Consider the following 14,179-nt stretch of genomic DNA (forward strand, 5'->3'; position numbering starts at 1 on the left):
ATGAAATAGAGTCTAAAAAAAAGACACAAAAGATCAATGAATCCAAGAGCGGGTTCTTTGAAAACATAAACAAGATTGACAAACCTTTAACCAGACTCATCAAGAAAAAAAGAGAAAGGAACCAAATAAATAAAATCAGAATAGAAAAGGAGAACTAAAAACTGACACCAAACAAATACAAACAATTATAAGAAAATATTAGGAACAACCACATGCTAACAAACTACATAACTGGACAAAATGGATAAATTCCTAGAAAACATACAATTTTCCAAATGAACTCAGGAACAATCAAAGATTCTATTAAATAGATTATACCTAGAAAGTGGAAGCAACAATCAAAAAACTCCCCAAAAAACAAAAAGCCCTGGATAAGATGCCTTCACAGGTGAATTTTACCGAACATTCTGAGAACTAACACCTCTCCTTCTCAAGATACTTCATAAAATTCAAGGGGAGGGAAGGCTAAACTCATTTTACAAGTCCAGCATTATCTAATTCTAAAATCAGATGAAAACATGACAAAAAAAGAAAGTTATAGGCAATATCCCTGATGAGCATAGATGCTAAAATCCTCAACAACATATTAGCAAACCAAATACAGGTAATGTATCAAAAAGATCATATACCACGATCAAGTGGGATTTATTCTGGGAATGCAAGGTTGGAACACTATTCGCTAATCAATAAATGTGATTCATCACATAAGCAAAATGAAGGATAAAATTACATGATCAAACCAATAGATGCAGAAAAAAGCATTTGATAAATCCAACATCCATTTATGATAAAAACTCTCAGCAAAGTGGGATTAGAGAGAACATACCTAAACACAATAAAGGCCATACATGACAAACCCACTGCCAGCATCAAGCTCAATGAGCAAAAACTGTCCCTTAAGATCAGGAACAAGACAGGAATGTCTGCTTTCACTCTCTTGTTCAACATACATACTGAAGTCCTAGCCACAGCAGTTAGACAAGAAAAAATAAAATGCATTCAAGTTGGAATGGAAGAAGTAAAACTGTCTTTATTTGTAGATGACATGATACTGTACATAGAGAAACCCAAAGATTCCAAGAAATTATTAAAACTAATAAAGCAATTCAGCAAAGTAGCAGGATACAAAATTAATATCCAGATATCAGCTGCATTTTTATATGCCAATAATGAATTAACACAAAGGGAAATAAGAAAACAATCCCATTCACAATTGCTACAGAAAGAATAACAATACCTAGGAAAAAACCTAACCAAAGATGTAAGACCTGTACTCAGAAAATTACAAGACACTGAAGAAAGAAATTGAAGATACAAGTGGAAGCACATACCACGTTAATGGATAGAAAGAATTAACATCATTAAAATGTCCATACTACCCAAAGCAATCTACAGATTAAATGCAATTACTATAAAGATTCCAATGACATGTTTCGTAGTACTAAAGCAAGTATTTCAAAAACTTTTATGGAACCACAAAAGGTCCTCCATAGCAACAGTGACCCTGAGAGAGAAAAACAAAGCTGGAAGAATCACACTGCCTAATATCAAACTATAAGGCCACAGTAATCAAAACAGCATGGTACCGGCACTGGGCGGTGTTGCTCAGTGCTGAGATTGAGTGCTGGCCTGCAAACCAAAGGTTGCCAGTTAGATTTCCCAGTCACGGCACACACCTGGGTTGTGGGCCAGGTCCCCAGTATGGGGCTTGTGAGAGGCAGCCACACATTGATATCTCTCTCTCTTTCTTTCTCCCTCTTTTCCCCTCTCTCTAAAAAACAAATAAATTAAATCTTGAAAACAAACAACAAAAAAACCCCAGCATGGTACTGGCATAAAACAGACACATAGATCAATGGATCCGAATAGAGAGCCCGGAAATAAACCCACAACTTATGGTCAATTAATATTCCACAGAGGAAGCAAGCACATGCAATGGGCTAAAGATAGTTTCTTCAAACAGCATTGGGAACACTGGACAGATGTGCAAAAGAATAAAACTAGACCTTCTTACACCACACACAAGAATAAATTCAAAATGGATCAAAGACTTAAGCGTTAGGCCTGAAACCATAGAAATCTTAGAAGAAAACATAGCAAAATCTTGGACATTGCCCTTAGCAATTTTTATCAGATATATAGCCCTACTGAAGAGAAAAAAAAAATAAACGAGACTACATCAAACTAAAGTGTTTTTGCACAAAAAAGGAAATCATCAACAAAATAAAAAGACAAACCTACAGAATGGGAGAACATATTTAGTGATACATCCAATAAGGGGTTAATATCCAACCATTTATAAAGAAGTTACAATATCACCACCAAGAAAACAAACAACCCACTTAAAAAATGGACAAGGGCATGCATAGGACACTTCTCCAAGGACATAGTAATGGACAACAGACACATGAAAAGATGTTCAACATCACTCATGATCAGAGAAATGCAAATAAAACCACAATGAGATATATCTCAAACCTGTCAGAATGGCTATCATCAATAAATCAACAACAAGTGTTGGTGAGGATGTAGAGAAAGGGGAACCCTTTTACACTGCTGGTGGGAATGCAGATTGGTGCAGCCCACTATGGAAACCATATGCACTTTCTTGAAAAAATTAAAAAATGGAACTGCCTATGACCAGCAATTCCACTTCTGGGAGGATATCCAAAGAACCCAAACACTAATCCAAAAGAACATAAGCACCCTTATGTTCACTGGCAGTGTTATTTACATCAGTGAGATAAGGAAGCAATCCAAGTGCCCATCAGCAGATGGATGGATAAAACAAGCTGAGACATTTACTCAATGGAATACTACTCAGCTTGTAAAAAGAAGAAAATTTTACCTCATTTCGAAGACAGTATGATGCACCTAGGAACATTATGCTAGTGAATAAGCCAGTATGAGAAAGACAAATACTATATGATTTCACTCATATGTGGAATCTAATGAACAAACTGAATAAAGAGAAATGGGGATACACTCATAGATGGAGGCAGATGACAGCTGAGGTGAGATGAGGATGTAGAGGTCAGGGGATAGAGGAATTGAGGAAAAACGCCTCAAAGATGTGGCTAACAGTGTGGCGACTGCTGGAGAAAGGGACGTGTAAGGGGACTAAATGGTAATGGAAAAAAAAATACAATAGAGATTAAATTTTTAAAATAAGGACAATCTTTTCAACAAATGCAGCAACTGAACATACATAAGCTAATACAAATAAAACCCCTCAACATATGTCTCACACTTTATGGAAAAACAAAATGGATCATGGACTTAAATGTAGTAAGTAAAAACACAAAGCTTTTATTAAAAGAAAAAAAATGTTAGAAAAATCTTTGAGATCCAGGACTACAAGAGTTTTAGACTTGACGCTTAAAGCACAATCCATAGAAAACTGATAAATTAATCTTCATCAAAATTAAATACTCTGGATCTGCAAAAGTACATTAAAGAAATAATAAGACATGCTATGCAGCCTGTGAAAATATTTGCAAACTACACACCTGACAATGATTTGCCAGATTAGTGGTTGCCAAGGGTTAAGGAAGGATAAGAGTGACAAGGACATGGGTACAGCTGTAAAATGACAAGGAGGGATCCTGTGGCAAAAGCAATGTTCTGCATCTTGTGTCAGTATCATGGTTGTAATACTGTTACTACAGTTTTGTAAAATGCTTCCATAGGGGCAAATTATAAAGGAATCAAGGAATCTCCCTCATTTCTTACAACTGCATGTGAATCTACAACGATCTCAAAATAAAGATTAAATTAAAACAAAGTCTTTTTAAATCAACAGTGAAAAGCACAGTCATGACCAATTACCACATGGTAACTTATATGGAATATCTAAACCTTCGATACACTGATTAACTAAATATTAATCATCAAATGACAATCATCAAATGTCAATTTTAACTTTCTACTGTAAATATAAATGCCTTAAGAAAGTAATATTTTCAGACCCACTGGTAAAAATCAGATTTCATTTTCAAGCAAAATAATCTTCATAGTTCTATAGTGATGACTTGTCAGAAGATCTCAGAACTTAAGGCCAAATTTAGACAGCATTTATGATGTTCTGGCAAATAGCCTGAATTTTATCAATCATTAGAGAAATTATTAACAAACTAATGAATAATTAATGTGAACCTTACTTGCCAAACACCTTTCTGGAAGTTTCCCTTTGTGTTCTTTATCTCTGATATTGAGACCATACATGACAGAAGGTAAACAATGAAAGCTCATTCAGCCACTGTGATAAATCCAACGAAAACAACTGTTCCACCCACTGTAACCTTGGTATAGCTTAAGCCATTTCAGTTTTAACTCAATAATAAAAAAATATTTGGCATTAACCCCTTGTTTCTTATATCCTCCACAAATGTCCAACTTCAATAACTACTCTAAGTTTAGAGCAAGAAGAAATGTTCAGACAATGCTTATTCTAAAAGGTCTCCTTTCAAAATTTCTGAAATTTACTATCATGATGTATTTTTTTAAAGTTCATGTTCTTACAAATGATTTGTTCATGGCACGCTTCACTTCATCAGAACCATCTGAATAGATCTGCTGAAATAGTTTGTTTAAAGCTGCATCTCCCTCCAACTTCTCATTCTTTTCTTCTTCTTTGATCTCTCCGACCAATTTATCCCAATTTCTTGTATAATGAGATGATGATGGATATAGGTTCTTTACATCTATGGAGTAAAAAGAAATGATTAATCAACATGTTGATTATGTCAAGAATATGTAAACTTTGTGACCTTGCTATAGAACACCTTAGCAAATAATAGGTGATTGAATTTCATGTTTGAAATAAGTATCTTTCTGATATACACATCAGCAACTAAATTTACACTTCTAAAAATTGAATCAACATAATGTAAAATCGAGGACTTTCTTTTGAACTCAATAAAGTGTAAACTTTTGGTACATTTTGCAAAATTAGATTAAAAACAGATTTCTTATGTTAACAGGGGAAACTCAGTGAGAAGTATACAGAAACTTTTATATTTACAGAAAAGTTGCAAAGACGGTACAAATAATTCTAAAATTAATGTTTTTAAAAAGTTGCTTCATGAAGAAATTTTTCTTATAAACAAGATTTTAATGCTAAAAATATGACGTTTTCTGAGGTACTTATATAACTTTCAGAGTAGAAATAAACTGAAAATATAAATAATTATCCGTGCCATTCTGCAGTAAATTAAGGCTTTATATTCTCTCTCCATATTAAAAATATTAGATTACTTCAACAGGAGGTAATAAGGAATTCCTGAATGTTGAACAAAATTACATAGGGTAACCTAAAATATAATAAATGCCCACAGCATGCACACATAGCAAATAAATGGAGACTGCTCACACTCAGACAGACTACCAGCCTAGGGACTCAGGGCACTGTCAAGGCTGCCCCAAAGACCAAAGAAACAAGATCTTGGCACACAAACAAGTTAAAAGTAACTAAGCTACCTAGTAGGTATAAGAGCAGTTCTATTCATTGACCAATGGAAATATAATGTAAACCACAATGCGGGCCACATACATAATTTTGAAATTTCTAGTAGCCCACCTCACTAGAATCAGGTGAAATATACTTTAATAACATTTCATTTAACCTAATATATATTCAAAATAGTATCATTTCAATATGAAGAAAAATTAAATGTATTTTACACTTATAGTACATCTCAATCCAGGCTAGTCTTATTTCAAATGCTCAATAGGCACATAAGGCTAGCAGTTACTATATTGGGCAACACAGCTACTACAGAGCTTCAAAAAAACCTGATTCAAAGATTCACTATCATATTTTAAGACACATTAATGCTAATCTAAACGTTCTTCAATATCTCCTTCCTCAAAATAGTTGAGAAACTACTAATTGTTCCTTCTGTTTTTCCAAACATTTTCTTCATTTATAAACCAACTTTCTCCCTCCCCACCCTCACCTCAAAACAAAACCACATGAACCACATGGTTTTACTCAGGGCAAATGTATTATTTCCCAAATCCTACCGACCCTTCCTCTAATAGTAATTTCCTCTATCTCTGTACATTATCACTAGTAGCCAAAGGAAATTTTTTAAAAATTGCTGTGAAAATTAAGAGCCTAGGAAACATGGGTTAATTAATCCTAATGCAGACTCCCCAAAAGGATGGGAGCACAGGTTCTAATCTCCACTGCCCAGATACATTAAGCAATGTGCTCTTATCTGCAGTCTGCAGCTTGCAGCACACAGGAATCTGATAAGCGTACTAATTCCTTACAAAAATATAATAGGACAGGAGGAATAGCAGCTTTATGAATATGCAAAGCACTGAGTTTAGAAAAAGTTTGCAAAACTAAAAAATCCTTTATAGTTGATCCCAGAAAAATTTTAACACCTACAGATAGTAGATGAATTACCAAGATGAGTAACCTAATTTATTTGCTCATTCATTATGATATCAAATAACTGCAAAGATACTCATGTCAGCAGAGACTTTCCACTGTTAGAAAGAAAATGGAGCAACACAGAGCAAAAAAGAAAAAAAATAGATTAACAGAAGAATCAGGCCCAGACTCTGAAGACCTGTGTTTAGCCCTAGACAATAAAAAATACTAGGTGATTTTAAGCAAGTTGCTTAACCTTCCTGAGCTCATAAAACAGGAGGAACAATACTAGGCTGCCTACTATACTGGGCTGTTCTTAGAATTAAATGAGATCTCACATTTAAAGTGTTTCTTTTAACAAATGCTTTGAGCTATACATAAACCTCAGCCCAAAAATCTCTGGGAGTCAGCCCCAATAGAAGTACATAACATCTTTACCATGACTTTCATATAAAACAGGAAGAACCTTAATTAAATTAAATAGCTTAAATACCAACATGAAACTTCATTCTTAATTATCCAATTCAAAATTTCATTCTTAAAAATCATGTGTTGGTGTTGGTTTCCTGGTTTTGACAATTATTCCATAGCTTAGTTATAATATTATCATGAAGGGAAACTAGGTAAAGGGTACATGGGAACTCTTTCTGCAACTTCTATGAGAATCTAAAATTAAGTCAAAATAAAAACAGTAAAAATGAATAATCTGTTAGCTAACTCGGGGTTCCTAAAAGATGCCATAAGGAAATGCGTTTTTTGTTATAGAAGAAAGCAGTGAAAAATCTGCAAGTAGGTGGAACATAGTGTTACGTCATTTCAATAATCAAATCAAAGCATTAACTCTAATCAAAGATATTTCTCTCCATTCATTTGTTTAAAGACATTGCCGTAAAACAGTCTTAGGTTACAATTCTAAGAGTGTCCTACAGGTTAATTATGCCATTAGAAAAATACCTGCCTATTGCATATGCTTAGTATTGACTTCAACATAAAGTAGTCTGTCCCTTAAAGGTTTAAACATATCAACCCTAGTTTTCTACTCTCATCCTAGGCTTTGCTTAGGCATTCATTACTTGTTTGCTTACACCTCTGTATTAACAACATAGTGAAATGAACAGATACTTAGGGGAGCCCTGAAATTCTAGGAAGTAAGAGTTGACAGTATCAGAAAAGAAGGGAATAAATAAGAAGGGAGAAGGAAGAGGTGGATACGTATCAGTAAACCACTAATCCACTTAATACCCAAAAAGCAGCAATAGGAAAGGCCAACACAAAAAACCAAACAACCCTCAACTGATGTCACAAGGTAAACAATTCTAATCCCCTCCAGGCTTTTGCTGCCATTCATTTGTACTCTTAAGAGTTTAAGTCAGAACCTTCAAAAGAAATGCTAATTTGTATTCATTACAGAGCAACCTATTATACTGGATGTATCTTGTACTGGGAACATAAATATGAAAACAGAAAGAATGCTCATTACTATGTAATTTCAACTATGTAACATAATTTGAATTTAAAGCTCATCAAGGCCAGAAAACAAACCTGCAATGAACTGTTTTGGCTTAGGCACATCTCCTTGCCCCTCTAGCTTTTCCCATCTCACAGCCTCTGGTTTTTTCATTTTAATTTCAATCTGGAGGAAACACCAAACAAAATCCATTATTTAATGTAAAACAGACACAAAAAAACGCAATTTTCTCAAGTCATCAAAGTTTTATAACAATTAATAGTGTCCTTGGGAGCTTCCTTAGATTATACAAGATTAAATTTTAAGACTTTTGAAACATTTATTTTTACTTAAAAGCCCTTCAAACACATACACATTATAAACTATAATTATGAAGAGTCTTAAAATCCTTTTGCTTTTTTCCTTCTAAAGCAGTGTTTTCAACCAGGAGTGATAATGATCCCCAAATGACATTTGGCATCATATGAAGACACTTTTGTATGGAGACACTTGCTGGTGGTCACACAACTGGGGTGGGGATGAGGGGTGCTACTGCCATCTAGTGAGGAGAGGCTAGGTGGTGCTACTAAACACCCTAAACCGTACAAGACAAACCCCCAGAACAATTATGCAGCCCAAAAGGGCAACAGTGCCCCACCAAGAAACCTGATCCTAAACAAATTACTGAATTTGCATATATTTAACCTGTTTTAAAATAAACTCATTGCACTGTATAAAAAAATAATACAATCAACACCAGTATTTCCACAATCATTTGTTCAATAGTTATTAAACACTCATTATGAGCAAGGGATGTGGGGAATTTTTTAAATAGTCAAGACATGTCCTTAACCATTTGGAGGTTATATGATACACTTCAAAGTTATTCAAGAGGCAAATAAATGTTCTAAAAGCTCAGGAGACATCACACCTAGATGTGAATAGGTAAGGTTTCAGGGTACCTGTAAAGAGCTGGGAGAGGAATGAGCATCAGCTATGGCAGACAGGGTAGGTCTCCAGAAACAAAAGGAATAGCCTAAAACGAGTCATGAGGTATGAAAGGGCACAGTGTGCATCAGGGAGTAGGGGACACTAATTTGCCTCAAGTCCAGGATTTACGTTAGAGAAATGAAAAATACAGATGGAAATAAAAGGTGTAAGGCGGACTGAACAGCTTCTGAATGCTAAACTAAGATCACTTGTTAAAATGTTAACAGCATTCTAAAAGCATCTTTTACTTTAAATTAGCAATTACTGTCAGTCTTTCTACAATCTACATTTAGTGAGAGAATCCTTAAAATTAGTACTTTAAAATATCTTAACAAAACACTTGTATAACAAGCAGGGTATACAGAAACACTATCCTTAACTAACCTCCACCACAGGGCACCCTATATCCACACCTCATGTTCCCATGCTAAGCACTTACTATCTATAAAAAGTTCCTTGTTATACCTGAAGAGCAGCATACTCTGGCACCGACACCTACTGAAAGCCATTATAACCTGAATAATTGTGTAGTATGAACAAAGATGCCTTTATAAAGCTAAAGTCAAAACTCTTTGTAACAATCTGTTTCAAATGATATACACTGACCTGAACTTGAAATTATATTTAATCCATTTATTAAAATAGCTGCACAAAATAAAACCATTTCAAGCAGCTTTTCTGAAAAGGTAAAAAGGGGTAGGGATACACTAATTTTCTAAGAATTCCTATTTATATCTACTTCACTTCTGATGCTTTAACAATGAAGTGTAGTCTTTATTCTGGCAAAGACTTCTAGAAACCACCAGTTCAATTTCAGATATCTTTACTACAACCATCAATAAGCCATTCTATTTTCATTTAAGTCAAAAATAATTTAAAAGTTAACTTAAAACTTTGGCATTTTGCTTGAATGTTGCTCTTATATGAACAGGGAAGGCTTTCAATGCATAATTTCCCAAAGCAGTATGCACAGGTTACTAATAAGAATTCCTACTGTGCTGGATTGTCAGTTTTCAATATTATGTGTGCTAACCCCCACCTCTAAGGTCTCCTTTGCACAGCAGTGTTAAATTTTTTCCAGTGAAAGGAACTTCAGACTTGAAGAGAAGCCATTATACTTATCGGGTTCTTGGCATCCAGACATCCCCTTCTTAATAAATGCTACATAAAGCTCCCACTTAATGCCACACATTTGACAGTGAAGGGGTCTTACCCAGACACTAGAAAGCTATTTACTGGTAAACTATTCTTCTCCAGCAAGCTTTTGAGAACTACCTGTTTCAAGACTATAGTTACAAAATAACTGTTCCCCTTAATAACAATATAATATCCAGAATGCAATTTTCCCAACATTTTCTTACTCAGGTCTTCGTACATATAATTGGTGTATCAAACCCCTTTGTCCAATAACAAAGTATCTCAGTCTTTCTGAGGCTGGTGTACACATCTAGCCTCTTTACTTTTATACTCAAATCATTTTATAATCATTTTTTAAAATGCAACAGATGGTAATGAATGAAGAGAAACTGCAAAAGTCTTCTCCAAAGCTCTTATAGCTCAATTCAAATATTTACTGAGGGCCTACTTTGAGCCAGGCACTATGTTGGTACATAAGGTCACAGCCTCTATTCTTCTTAAATCAATCAGAAGAGACAATTCCCATGAATGAAAAATGTGTAGTGACAGACCTAAGTATTGGGAAATGTAGTTATCTGGAATGAAATATGTCAAAATTTCATCAGTAGTAAGACTGGGTGATTACTTTCTCAGCTTCTTTATATTTTTCCAAATTTTCTATAACATTTACTGCTTTTATAACCTGAATAAAAATCTAATTGGGATAAATAACAGCAATAGTATTTACTGAGCACTTGTTATATAACCTGTGTACAAAGTGCTTCACATACCATCTCACTCAACAGAACAACCCTATAAAAGAGTACCATCCGTATTTTAGAGATGAGGAAGCCAAGAGACTCGATAACTTGCCAAAAGTGTCTTTTACTGTTAGAAGTTTTACTTATTTCCTCAAAAATAAGCAGAGACTGAGAACAAGACAATACCCAGTTGTGTATTTATAAGAGTCACAAATAGGTGAAACTTACTAGATATATGACCTTGAGCAAGTAACTAATTTTGCTAAGCCTGTTTCTCCTATAAAATGAAATTAATAGTGTCTATTTCACTCAGGGTTCTTACAGGATTTAATTGAGACCACATATAAAAAGAAGACAGAACTCTGGCAAATAACTGAATGCTCCATCAATCTCTTTATCATCATTATAACTACTCTAAAAATCTGAGTAAGTTCTTTAACATTTACAGTTTCCATACCTGTAAACAGGTGACAAAAATACCTACACTATGCAATAACTGTGATTATTGCACAGGATAATACATGGCAGTCATACCTATTACCTTCTCCACAGGCCAAACAATATGGGACTGGCTAAATAATGACCAGTAAATGTATACAATAAAATACTTTACAATAGAATATTTAAAGGCACGAACAAGTGTCTTGTACTCCTATTTTAGTCCAAGTAATGTTAATGTATGACTAAGTTTAAAAAGACAGCTACAGATAGTATAGTAAAACTCTTTTCATTTAAAAATATATAAATATACATTAATAGAAAAGGTGGCAAGAATACATTCCAAGATCTGTATTTTGTAAATATCAGCAACTAATCAGTTATTTTTTTAAAAAGCTCACTATTACCACACCACAGTATCAAAAAGACAGAACAACCCCAAACCCCCACATCTGTGTTCAAAAAAGCAGCAGCATCCCGAGACACCATCACTGAAATTCTTCTATGAATATTAAGAAAAAAAACCACTCTAAAACTTCTCTAATTTTAATGCGTTAAGAAGGGAGTTATTTGTCTCTAATTAAAGAAACACATTTTCATTTCCCATGGTTCCAGTTAAAAGCCTTCACATTTTGTACTGATGTAATACAGAAAAATTACTTTGACTAAAATAGGAATACAAGAACATTTCCACAAGGGCATGTTTACTCCAAAAGATTCTGAGAATTCTAATTTTTTTAGAGGTAATGAGTATTAATCTTTAAAATGAATATTTCATACCTGTCTGTTGAAGTTATAATCCTGTGATTGTGACCAGAGAATACTGTCATGAAATTAACAAGACAGAACAAAAGAACACTGCAGTTTCTTAATAAATAAAATGAATTAACAGGCAGATATGAAAGCTGGTATTCGGCAAAAACAACTATAAGAGATACTGGAAAAATATGAATTCTGACTTGGAAAAACATTAAATATCACACTGTAAAATATTTAGTTAAGAAGTGCTGTTTCATTAATTTAAGGGTCCTAGTTCTTCTAATTTTCTTTGCAAATTATATTAATGTTTCACTTGAATTAATAATACTTAACCAATGGTTATACATGAATATGCAACATTCGCTCAACCTCAAAGGTGGGGAACAAAATAACAGAATTCATGAAAGAAAAAAAATAACCCTTTAAAACCACGGTATTTACACAATCTCTCATTTTAAGCAAATTCCTCTGAGCAAAATGCATCCTTTTCTCAATTCACATAAAGGATTCAAGGTATCTGAACGCATATGAAAAGCAAATTACTTTCACTACTCTTCCCTTGGTGTCATCACTTAACTCCTGGTAACCCAGAGAAAGATTTTATTTTCAATATTTTAACACTGTCTCCCTCTGCTGTGAGAAAAAGGACTCAAACTTTCATTTTCCTTAGATATAACTAAGTATGACAGGTTTTTGAATTATATCATCTTGTTCAACATCATTTCGTTATAAAGTTGGTAAGATGTCATAGGAACTTAACTTGTTTGTATCATTTTATCAATCAGCCTATACTAAAACTGGTTTCATCAGGCCTTGTTTCACTTAAAGTCACTACCTATCAATGACTTTAAATGAGAATATACCGTACAGCTTAAAAGTTGGTAGTCTAACAATACATATTGCTTTGGATTAGGACAAGAAAAAAAATCATCCTTCAGAATATAGCCTTAGAATCTTCTTTTCTAATTTTACTTATTTATTTTTAGAGAGGGAAGGGAGGGAGGGAGAGAGAGAGAGAGAGAGACATCAATGTGCAGTTGCTGGGGGTCATGGCCTGCAACCCAGGTATGTACCCTGACTGGGAATCGAACCTGCGACACTTTGGTTCACAGCCCAAGCTCAACCCACTGAGCTACGCCAGCCAGGGCTAACATATCCTTAGAATCTTTATTGTTTAATTCAAAACTTAGAAAAAACCTGAACAAAGAAGCACTAGGTTTATAGAAGTACAAGCATTCCTCCTGAGACAGACTGAACAATTTAGTAACATGTGAACTTGGGGAAAGCATTTAAAGTCCATGAACCTCAGTTTCTTTTCAGCTGTAAAACTAAAAATGCATATAATCTGCCAACTTCATAGTGTAACATCAGAATCCAGTTTAAATTCATTCACTGAACAATTACTGAGCACCCACTATATACAATGCACAGAGCTTGGGTTGCCAAATTCAGCAAATGGAACATACTTTATTTATTTTTAAAAAAAATCATTGGGCGTGTATGTTAACTGGGCATCCTGTACTTTATCTGGTAACCCTACTAGAGCATGTACAAAGACAAAAATATGATACACTTCTTATCCTAAAAAGACTAAACACAATTACTAAGTATAAGCGAAACAAAATGTATATATAATCAGATTAGTACACAAGAAAGCAAAGTAGTTATATAGCATTTAAAGACAGGGAAAAAGAGCAAAAAAGAAAAAAGCAAATTGGGAACAAAGTAAGAGGGGTTAGGGAATGGTCAGAATCAACAAGTACTGACAAGACTCAAAACAGAAAAAAAACTGAGAAGACAGTACTTAGTTACATCCTCAACTTTATCCACACAAACTTGTGTATTTACCATATATACTATTCTTTTTCATTTATTTTTTTAATTATAGTTGACATACAATATATTAGTACAGCATAGTGATGAGACCTTTATATAATTTATGAAGTAATCCCCTATAAGTCTAGTACCCATCTGACAGCATTTACAATATTACTATTATTTCCTATGATAAACTTCATATCCCTGTAATTATTTTTGTAACTAGCAATTTGTACTTAATCCCTTTCACCACTTCCACCCATCCCCTGAACCCCTCTTCCACCTATCATCCATCAATCAATTTGCTCTCTGCATCTACCACACATACTATTCTTTCTAAGTATTAGGTTGGCCAAAAAGTCAATTTTATTTTTTCCACAAAAGAAAAGGCACATTTTTCATTTTCATCAATAATTTCATTGATTTGGACATTTTGAGTATGTTGGCTATCTCCTGCTATTGGCCTCT

At 34.1% G+C, this 14,179-nt stretch overlaps 1 protein-coding gene across 1 annotated transcript in view; it reads right to left on the reverse strand.

The window, feature by feature from the left end:
• The window catches only part of SUGT1 (SGT1 homolog, MIS12 kinetochore complex assembly cochaperone), a 49,418-nt gene that overhangs the window by 11,837 nt on the left and 23,402 nt on the right, over positions 1-14,179 (reverse strand). Inside the window, exons 11-12 of the mRNA XM_028526513.2 lie at positions 7,925-8,015; positions 4,522-4,703 (exon numbers count right to left, since the gene is read on the reverse strand). Of these exons, the coding sequence (XP_028382314.1) occupies positions 4,522-4,703; positions 7,925-8,015 (273 nt within the window). The remainder of the gene's footprint in view (positions 1-4,521; positions 4,704-7,924; positions 8,016-14,179) is intronic.

This window comes from Phyllostomus discolor, chromosome 11 (assembly GCF_004126475.2).
Source record: "Phyllostomus discolor isolate MPI-MPIP mPhyDis1 chromosome 11, mPhyDis1.pri.v3, whole genome shotgun sequence".
Taxonomy (NCBI): domain Eukaryota; kingdom Metazoa; phylum Chordata; class Mammalia; order Chiroptera; family Phyllostomidae; genus Phyllostomus; species Phyllostomus discolor.